This window comes from Garra rufa, chromosome 19, assembly GCF_049309525.1.
Source record: "Garra rufa chromosome 19, GarRuf1.0, whole genome shotgun sequence".
Taxonomy (NCBI): Eukaryota; Metazoa; Chordata; class Actinopteri; order Cypriniformes; family Cyprinidae; genus Garra; species Garra rufa.
Genome location: NC_133379.1, coordinates 26438886 through 26450322, shown reverse-complemented (window position 1 = coordinate 26450322; position 11437 = coordinate 26438886). Strand labels below are relative to the sequence as shown.

At 35.2% G+C, this 11437-nt stretch overlaps 1 protein-coding gene across 1 annotated transcript; it reads left to right on the top strand.

Moving 5' to 3' along the window:
- Nucleotides 1-554: 554 nt before the first annotated feature.
- btc (betacellulin, epidermal growth factor family member) lies at nucleotides 555-10495 on the top strand. Its single transcript, XM_073824514.1, has 6 exons — nucleotides 555-761; nucleotides 1193-1297; nucleotides 3701-3818; nucleotides 3907-4053; nucleotides 4164-4297; nucleotides 9434-10495. The coding sequence occupies exons 1-5, from the start codon at nucleotides 722-724 to the stop codon at nucleotides 4294-4296; spliced, it is 543 nt and encodes a 180-aa protein (XP_073680615.1). The 5' UTR covers nucleotides 555-721; the 3' UTR covers nucleotide 4297; nucleotides 9434-10495.
- Nucleotides 10496-11437: the final 942 nt, after the last annotated feature.

The following is an 11437-nucleotide window of genomic DNA, read 5'->3' as shown; positions in this document are numbered from 1 at the left end:
ACAGTCAAACCAAAATTTATTCAGACACTTTCAACATTATTACATTATCACAGTTTATTCGCTATAGTTTAGAAAACGTTAATAAAATTGGACAAGAACTCAGAGTTAAACTGTGTCAGTCAGAACAAATTCATCTTGATAATGTCAGATAACTTTGATAAAAAAAAAAAAAGGTATGTAACAAAACATGGTCAGAACAAAGTGTCAAATAAAATGTTTGGTCCCAAATATTTTACTGGTAGTCCACTGTACAGTATGAAGATTTTTTGGGCGGTATAATATGTGCTATCTTCACTTACATAAATGCGCCCATACATCTGTTGTCTGAATAATTTTTGGTTTGACTGTAAATAAATGCACTTAATATGCCAACATTCACGTCATTATAGGAAACCCTGAATTTTATACAATATGTATGAATCCTTAGCCTATAAAAGTTAAACATCTCGTAATGTAAAATCCCATAGTAAATGTTCATTCACACAGAAAGGCGGAGAAAACTCACTAGCGCCTCCCACACAGTTCAATAGTCGCCAGCCAGTCCGTCACTCCCCTCTAAACTTGAGGAACCCTGAAGACAAACTTTGGGAAGACTGCTGAAAAGTTTTTAGCAACTCAAATGTAGTCGGTAAATAAAATAATCGCCGTAAAATGAACGACATGACACCTGAGGCAACGAGAAAATCGAAGTCTTCGCTTTGACGCGCAACGCAAGTTACAAATGGACAGGACGCGCAGGTTCATTTTGGGAATAATAGCAGGTACTATCCACCATTGTTGCTTAATTCAACGCCTTTCACTGTGTTTTGTTCGCTTGCAACGGCTACAGCACATTTTGCGACAGTGAACATTGTAGAAGTACCCGTTTGCCAACTTTTCCTTCTTTAGTTACTTGTATTTATAAATGTGTGCTAGTGACATCAGCAGCGGGTGCGTCTTCGCTTCAGCTGAATGTCTGACTTCTTTTATAATACTATGAAGGTTTCTATTTTTAGCACTGGAAGCCAGTTTAGCTCATTAGGAACCATTCTATTGGTTAATCATAGAGGGAGGGGATTCAAAGTGTGACTGCAATCAAAAGGCCTATATGATCCAGTATAACATTTTCCTGGAATGCTGCGAAGCAATCAAATGCCAGAGTTCTGGAGTCATGCATGGTGCCACCTGTGATTTGTTTGTTGTCTGCCCTCAGCTGTTGTCCTATGCAAATACTCCCAGGCTGAATGGAATACTACAAAGACACTGGCGAACAGGACTGTGTCCTACAATCACCATGACAACTGCAGCAACTGCACAGGTAAATACCATAGGCACCCCTAGTGAATGCAAACCAAGGCTTCGATTATTTTCCATATGATTCATCTTTACCTCATGCAGAAAGTGTATTTCAAAGCTGTGGTGAGGTCTGACCACCACTGGCTTTGAAGACGTGAGATGTAACACTGTTTCCCCCGTTGTGTTATAAAAAATGGGCTTCCCCTGGGCATGACATGAAAGTCTTGATAGCTTGACCACCTGCTGTAGAGATAAATAGGATATTAAATTAAAGAATTTTTTATGCCATGAAAAAGTGTAACTGCTGGTATTTTTAGCACCGCAGAATTCTTCCAAATGCATTTGCTTAACGTGAAGGATATTATAACCTGTTCACGGAGGAAAATTGGGGTGTTATGATAATCACCAAGCTTCTTAGTTCCTTTTAAGCCTTGTAATTTTATTTAAGAAGCGATAATTCGCCCAAGCTCAAGTTTAGCATCTCAGTATGGCAGGTAATCCTCTCTGACTGAACTCGGATCATGTTACTTGTGGCCAGAGGTGGTAATTAGATCCATTTCCATTCAACTTTTAGTTCATTCTGAAGTCAAAGCTCAAGTTTCAGTGTTTGTAGACCGGCCTCTTTTCTTCCTCAGTCCTTTGAACTGAATTTGGCCTTCACAGTTGGCTTGTATAATGATGACACACATTATATTGTTAATGAGTAAACAGGCAACCCTAGTTACTTTACTCTGTATTTTAGGGATTGACAATGTTGTATTGACAATATTGTATTAATTACTTTAGTTATGTAATTTTTTTAAGTCATGATAAAGACATTTATAATGGTACAAAATATTTTTATTTCTAAACTTTCTATTCTTCAAAGAAACCTAAAAAAATTCTACTTAGCAATTTTCAACATAATAATAAAAATAAATGTTTTTTGAATAGAAAATCAGAATATTAGAATAATTTCTAAAGGATCATGCGACTGGAGTAATGATGCTAAAAAAATAAAAGTTTAAAAGTGACAGTGAAGTCTTTCATAGTTTAAGTTCATAAATTCTGCTCATAAACATGTTTTTAAAGAAGTCTCTTCTGCTCACCAAGCCTGCATTTATTTGATCCAAAGTACAGCAAAAACAGTAAAATATTTAAATATTTTTACTTTTTAATATAACTGTTTTCTATTTATATATATTTTAAAATGCAATTTATTCCTGTGATCAAAGCTAAATTCAGTGTCACATGATCCTTCAGAAATCATCCTAATATGCTGATTTGCTGTTAAAGAAACATTCTTTATTATTGTTATCAATATTTGAAATGGTTGAGTACATTTTTTCAGGATTCTTTGATGAAAAGAAAGATCCAAAGATCAGCATCTGAAATAAAAAAGCTTTTGTAATTTTATACACTATACTATTTACAAGCAGAAATTATAGAAAGTAATACTTTTATTTAGCAAGGACACTTTAAAATGATCAAAAGTGATGAATAAAGACATTTATAATGTTACAAAGAAATACAATTTCAGATAAATGCTGTTCTTCTAAACTTTCTATTCATCAAAGAAACCTGAAACATTCTGCTCAGCTGTTTTAAACATAATAATGTTTTTTTAGCAGCAAATCATAATATTAGAATGATTCTAAAAATTCAGCTTTATAGGGACAAATTACATTTGAAAATATATTCAAATAGAAAACAGGTATTTTAAATGGTAAAAATATTTTAAAATTGTACTGTTTTTGCTGTGCTTTGCTGTGGCTTGGTGAGCAAAAAAACTCTTACCGTTCAAAAACTTTTGACTGGTTGTGTGTGTATGTGTGTGTGTGTGTGTATGTGTGTGTGTGTATATATATACAGAGAGTTTTCGCAAAATATTAATTTAATATTTTCAGTATTAATTCAAAATATATTCTACACTGATAACAAGAAATGTTTCTTGAGCAGCAAATCAGCATATTTCAATGATTTTCTTATGTTTAATGGAATGGTTCACCCAAAATTGAAGATTCTTTCCTTACACCCTCATGTCATTCCAAACCTGTAAGCTATGATAAGCTGGATAAACTTTTGTTCATCTTCACAACATTTAAAAGACCTGCATACACAGCAATGCAACTGACACATTCAACTGCAATGTTATGAAGTTCCGAGAATACCTTTTGTGCATGAAAAAAAACGAAATAACATTTTTTATTCAACAATTTCTGCTCTTCTTCATAACATTGTGGTTGAACCACTGATGTCACATGGACTATTTTAAGGGTAACCTTACTACCTTTCTGTGTTTCGAATGTGGTTGTTGCTTTGCTCTCGGATTTCATCAAAAATATCTTATGGGTCTTATGGGTTTGGAACAACTTGAGGGTGAGTAATTATTAATGACAGAATGTTCCCTATAAACTATATGTTACCCTTTTTTAAATCTGTGCAGATTCAAATGATGACCCTAAATGGAGTGGCCACTTCTCTGAGTGTCCAAAAGAATACACGCATTACTGTATCCATGGTGTTTGCCGTTTTGTAAAGGAGCAGAACACTCCTTCATGCAGGTGAGACTTTGACCTGTCCATCACTCAACCAATCAAGGCTCGAGTAAATGTTGAATAATTTGTTTTATTTTTTTAATTTTTTGTACAGGTGTGAAATAGGATATATTGGCACTAGGTGTGAATATCTCGATCTTGATTACCATGTAGGAGAACGAAGGAAAATAGTTATCGCGTGTGTGGTCGCAGGATTGGTCTTTCTGATTCTGCTCATCATCTTCATATGCGTCTGTACACAGTGAGGGATATGTTACATTATTTAATACTTTCATAGTCAAGCTTTGAAGAGTCAGTGTTTTTTAACCTTGAATGTTTTTCTCTTGCCCATCTTCCTGTCTCATTACACAGCAAACGATATAAACCATGTAGAAAAAAGAAGAGAAAAAAGCAGACAAGTCATGAAGATGAGAAGCTCAATTCACTAAGCGCAGGTGAAGCCTTAGCTGCTCCAGTCGACACATCCGACACAAATGCTGTATGAAGTGAGTGTGTTTATTTCTTCTCTTGCCTCATTCAGTTTACATTAACCATGTCGTGCATTAGAGCCACTTACTGTTTAGATCTTGTAAACCAGCGGCTCTCAAATGGTTCATGACTCACTGGATACCAACTGCCTATATGCACTACCATAACTGTTTATCATACAAAACAAAGCAAAACAAAATATCCTCGAAAATAAACTTTGAAATTGATTCATTGTTTTTTTTATTGGTTTCTTAATTGTGAGTTCATGCAATCTGCAACTAACTTGCTGTATAAAATGCACTGTGGTCGCTGGGAATTCTGGGCCCTGTGCACTGACTCGGCTAAGCCCCCCCCCCCCCCCCCCCTAAAAAAAAGGGACGTAGTACATCGATCGCGTGGGGGGGACAGTATGGTCATGTGACCCAAAGGTGATGTTCATACAGTATAATACATTCTGTTTACAAGAGCAACAAGATTTGAAGCTCATGGCAGACGCCCAAGAGATTCGCGCTGTGATTGGCTAAATGTTACTTCACTCAAATCTAAGTAACAAATCAGACGCCAGGCATTTACATCAGTGATGCGCGGGTTGATCCAAATTCCAAAACAGTTACCCGCAGTTATGAGTCATCCAAAATAATGGTTGTTTGAAATAAAGATGACAATTAAACCTTTGTAGTTTGTATAGTACTAGACTATTTCTATGAAATACATAGACCTACACTTTATTGGCTGAATAATATTTACCTTTTGAATGTTGAGCGCTATTAACTGTTGAATAAATGCTGACGCGGGACAAAATGCCCGATTTCCCAACACGTTGAACTGATCAATGCCATTGTACCATTTTAATAGGCTACTTTTAAACGCATATAGTAATGTCAGTTTTATGTATTTTCTGAGAGGGGGTGGGATTTTTGTTTGGAAAGTCGCAGGAGAGACGCACACTTCGATTAGACTGATAAACACATGCAGCATCTTAAATTGTTAAGAAAATGGTATTCCTAATAAATGTCTCGAATATTTTGATTATGTCCAATGCTTCTCTTTCTTTTTGGAATTATTAGACACATTTCACTATGTCTTTTCAAATGCCTAGGTCTGTTTAATTTCCTTAATTATAAAATTTCTAGCACTATTTTAAACGTTTATTCAAGCAATAACATATAAATGATCTCATGTATATGCTTGTTTAAAACCAGGGATTAAAAAACGAATTCCAAGTAAAAACTGTATTTTTTCTTTACATTTCCAGAGAGCGAAACGAACGAAATTAAACATTACTTAATAAATTCAAGGAACTATAATTTCCTTATTCATTTGATACAACTATTATAGCTATACAATTAATATATATAAAATAATATTATTTTGTCATATTCATAATTCCTGAATTTATCTATAAAAACTTCGTTTTGAATTGCATTCATTATGTTGTATAAGAAAATTCGTTAACCTAGCCTATTAAGTTGATTTAATATTCTTGATAATTTTTAAAAGAAGTTAAAAGTTAAGAAAAAAGGAATAAGCTTGTAGTCTATATATATATATATATATATATATATATATATATATATATATTTATATTATTTATGGCTATTGGCTAATCTTTTTCTAAACTCTTATTACACTGTAGATCGAAATAAAATAATTCTTGTTCATATTTAATCGCGTAGAATCACTGACATAATTTAGAGTACTTCAAAAACGAAACTATTTAAATCTGTATAAAGGAAAGACAAAATAAATCACAACAAGAACAATCTGTATTTTTCTTGCAATCAAGAACATTTATTTTGACAAAATTACCTAATTAATGCCAAATGATGTTTGACAGTGAACGCATCTCCACCGCATATAGCCGCATATAATCGCTGGTGTCAGTCGCAAATATTAGACAGGAAGCGGGTCGGGTACAATAGTTTCTTTCTTTCTTTTTTTTTTCTTTTTTTTTTGCGGTCCGAGTTGCGTTAGTTGAAAACGTCGGTCGGATTAGGGTTGTTTATACATTGACCCGCGCATCACTGATTTACATTAGTTAACAACATTTATTGTGATCTTAAAATTATATTTAAAGGAAAATAAAATTTCACTCCTCAGGGGCCCTCCCCCCACTTGGGGCCCTGGTAATTTAGTCCCCCTTTTCACCCAACTACGACGCCCCTGGTGGTCAGTACAAACCATGTTATTCTCTGTTACAAGCGAACCCTTATTTAATGAAATATGAATTGTATTTTCTTTCATCTTGCCTTGTTTTGTGCATGGTTTCTGAGGATGCCTGATGAAATTGACTAGTCTCTGTTAAAGGCATAGTACACCCAAAAATAAAAAATACTGTTATCATTTACTCTCCCTCATGTTGTTCCAAAGCTTTCTTCTGTGGAACACAAAAGATGATAGTTTGAGAAATGTCTTCTATAATGAATATTGATAGTCGCCAAAATGGTTTTGGTTACCAACTTTCTTCAAAACATCATCTTTTGTGTTTCACACAAGAAAAGAAGGCATACAGGTTTGGAATAACATGAGGGTGATCAAATGACAACAGGATTTTCATTTTTGAGTGGACCGTACTTTTTACTAGGGCTGGGTTTTAAAAAAAATCTATTTATCGATTTTAATGATTCTCATTTTCGTGAAACAATATTGATTCTTAAATGCCAAGAATCGATTAGTCTAGGTTTAGTTAATGAATGTAACATTGCAGTGCATCTCCCATCTGATAAATCATAATAAACTTTGTTGCTTTTGATATGAAACATTCTTAGATTTCACATTCTGTCCATTTTATTACAATATTCATAAATTAAAAACCGTTTTGGCGCTGTTTAATGAGGAGTAACAGATTGAGGTAATTCAAAAGAAGCGGCACTTGAAGTGATCATCTCCTCTGCTTTAATACCAGTTTCAGCACAAAATAAACATGAATAAACATCCAAAAGTATGTTAAAAGAAACAGTACAACTTATTGAAATCCATATCCTGTCTCATTTAATCGCACATATAGTGTTTTAACCGTGGAAAGATGTCAATATAACCACTTGTAAACAATATGTGACCCTGGACCACAAAACCAGTCTTAAGTCGCTGGGGTATGTTTGTAGCAATAGCCAAAAATACATTGCATGGGTCAATTTTTCTGGATTTTTCTTTTATGCCAAAAATCATTAGGAAATTAAGTAAAGATCATGTTCCATGAAGATTTTTTGTAAAATTCCTACTATAAATATATCAAAATGTAATTTGATTAGTAATATGCATTGTTAAGAACCTAATTTGGACAACTTTAAAGGTGATTTTCTCAGTATTTTGACTTTTTTGCACCCTCAGATTCCTGATTTTCAAATAGATGTATCTCGGCCAAATATTGTCCTATCCTAACAAACCATATATCAATAGAAAGCTTATCTATTGAGCTTTCATATGATGTATATATCTCAGTTTTGTAAAATTTAACCTTATGACTGGTTTTGTGGTCCAGGGTCACATATGTCCCATAACGTCACACTGACCTCAGAAAAAAACATTTGTTGACCATAAACATGAACTCTAGAGAGGAGAATTTTGCTAAATGTATGCACTTAATACTACAGGGCCGTTGAATGTTTGAATCTGATTGGCTGACGAACATTCTAATAATGTGCAATGCATTATTTTCAGAGAAACGCACGGCGAACGTAGTTCCAGGCAGCACTTGACCTCATTACATGTCTGTTTCACTTTGCCACATGATTTCAGTTATTTCAAAGGCCCTTACAGACCAAAATGGCAAAATAACCAAAACCCACAAGGACACTGGCCGAACAAATAAATACAGTAAACAATAGGATAAAATGACAGATTTTTTTTTCCATGTTTTTGCCTCAAAATTACCAGCACTCTCTCCACCCTCAATACCACGACTGAGGTGAGACCCTTGAGCAAGGCACCGATCCCCCAACTGCTCCCCGGGCCCCGCAGCAATAACAATATGGCTGCCTACTGCTCCGGGTGTGTGTGTGTGTGTGTGTTTCACTACTGTGTGTGTGCACTTGGATGGGTTAAATGCAGAGCACATATTCCGAGTATGGGTCACCATACTTGGCCTCACGTCACCTCCTTTCCTTTACTTATTATGTATGGAAGGCATACTCTATTTCTCCCACTCTCTCTTTCTTACAGAGGCACACACATAGAGTTTGCATACACATTGAGACTCACTCGAACGCACAAGCGCTCTTCTTCGTGAGCATGTGAGTATGCAGCTTAAAAACTAGATTAGTGCGCCATCTGCTGTTAAAAACTAAGCTCAGAATCGATTCCATAGAGAATCACGATCCATTCGGAATCGATTAATGAATCGCGATGCATCCATTTATCCTCTCCAACTGAAAAAAAAAACTGCTAAAACCAGCCAACCAGCTTAGGCTTAGGTCATCCAGCCTGGTCATAGCTGGTCAGCAGACTAGTTTTAAAGGGGTTTTGACCTCTTCTTTAGCTGGTCAGGCTGGTTTTAGCTGGTTGGGCTGGAACACCAGGTGGCCAACCAGTTAAAACCAGCTTGGCCATGCTGGGAGACCAGCTACTTCCAGCTTAAACCAGCACAGACCAATCAACCAGCTTATGCTACTTTTAGTTTTTTTCAGCAAGCAGAACTTTCAGCAAGGAGATTTATTTTCCTTGAGAAAATTTGCCATGTACTTTAATCCAAAATATTAAGTATTGACTCTAATCGAAATTTAATCAAATTACAAGCATAACACAATCGAATCATGAAATTTGTGTCAAAACCCAGCCGTACTTTTAGCATCATAAAATTTGATTGGATGTGAAGTGTTGACATCAGAAACAAATATTCTTTCCCTGCTGACCCATCAGTATCATTCTTTTTTATTAAACAAAATATCCATTTTACTCTTTATCAGATTACATTTTTGCTCCAATCCCATTTTTGAAGTGATCCACACTCAAGCTCTATAAAACTGAATGACATTCTTTGCACACCATACAAGGACACTGACCTGTATTCCTCTAGCATTACAGAAGTACACCTCAGGCTCTATAAGAGAAAGTATGGAAACAAAAAGCATAATGTCTGATTCAGATTTTGGTTGGCAGGCAGTCGGGTGAACTTTTCGCTTAAATAGATGGGTCTAATGATCTTTTTCTTTCAGTGAAACAGTGAAGTGATCCCGCCAGGGTTGGTAGTGGCGTGATTGTGGTGTGGAAATGAGGACTTGTCCTGCCGAGTGATGAAAGCGGTGCTTTACGGTAATCCTCAGTGGACTTTAAATGAACTTTGAAGATATGGTGTGTCAGGCAACCTTTGCCATTCTCTATGCTACTGTTTACCTCATTCTTCATTCCACAACTCATTTTCACACTTTTCAAAAGAAAAGTTGGAGATGAACTGAATGTGTATGCTCATCATTGAAGAAGTGGCGTGCAATATGCTGAATGCAAACAAAGCCGTTTAATTATAGGCCTATTTATATTGTATATGACGCACAGAATAATATATTAGATTTGATAGATGCTAAGATATTAAAATAAATAATAAATTGTTATATCCACAGTTTCTGGAAGTAGTTCTCCCAACATTATCGGACCAAAATTGTCTGTTAACTTTGATTTATTTATTAACATGTACATAGAAATTGTGTTGGTTTGTTTGGTGTTAAAGAGTATATTTTAGAGTATAAATTGTGAAAATAACATTAATGTGACAGTGTATTTTTGTCTTTGAGTTTTTTTCTTTTTGAGAGAGCGATAGAAGTATTAGCCATAATAAATCAAAATGTATTTTTAGATTGAAAAAAAACAAAACCTTTTTATATATTTTTGTGAGGTACAGTTTGGAAATATTTCATAATGACAAACTTTGTTGATAAAGTTAGATGTATGTTGCACATACTAACTTTTTCCCCCTTTTTGACAGAAGATTTTGATTGTAAGCACTAAAAATTTCTTAGAATGCAAAGCTGTATTTACTTCATACATAAAATATCATTTTCTCGCTTTTGTCAGTATTTTATTACTGTAATGTTGTTACACAAGGTTTAATTTTCAGTGGGTGATCTGGTGGTTGCATTTTTGTGGTATTGTAAATGCTTGCATTGTGTTCTGTAAACAAGGTGAATGTGGCACATAAACCGATCATTTCTTCACACCAAGGTGGAAAATGTCCATGGAATGTCCAAAGGTGCTTAGCCAGAATAAACTCTCCAACAAACCTGTTTCCAAGAAATGTTCCATCTGCTTTATTGTTTGTTTTTTGCCCTAGTTACGACTGGCCTCCCTAGTCTGTGGGATTATTTAACCTTTATCATTATAGATAAAGCTTTGAAGAGCCGTCTTGTCTGAAGAACTTTTATTACTCATAAATTTTTGAATCTTCAGTGTGGGCCGACACCAATAGAAACTGGCTGGTGTGACCAGACCTCGTGTTTCAAGCACAGCCATAAATAGCTCGCCTTGGTCTGATGTCAGGGGTTGGAGAGCGACAGGAATCCAGCACCTCAGTTGGTGGGTTTCTTGTGAGTCAGATGTTTTTCCATGATATTCATCAAAGCTGTGTCAAATGTTTAAACAGAACATCACTTAAACAGACAACTGTATACAAGCCTGTCTTCTTGATACTTTCAAAAGCTATAGAGATTTTAAAATGGTTTCTTTTTGCAAAGGCTGTGATAGATTATATGAAGATCTGAGGGCCTTTTGAGGTTCTGTTCCACCTAGCATAGCAAAGACTTGTGACGAATGTGTCCTTCAGCTGAATTTCCCTTGAACTAAAGCAGCGGGAAACGAAAGCGTAAGGTGTGTCTCATAGAAAATGAAATGGGTAACTGATACAACACGCTTTCAGCAGGAGATAAGGGTGTCACTGATCTCACCATGTTTTTTTTCTTCAGGTCCTCTGAAGCCATGTGATATCTTCATCAGTGTGACAGTGAGCTGAACTCGAGAATCTATCTGATTTGTGAGTGAATCATTTGGTTTTTGTGATTCATTGACAGAGACTCAAAAGTCTACAGTGAACAATGACTTACAGTGGTGTGAAAAAGTGTTGGCCCCCTTCCTGATTTTTTTTTTTTTTTTTTTTTGCATGTTTGTCACACTTTAATGTTTTAGATCATTAAACAACTTTAAACATTAATCAAAGATAACACAAGTAAACA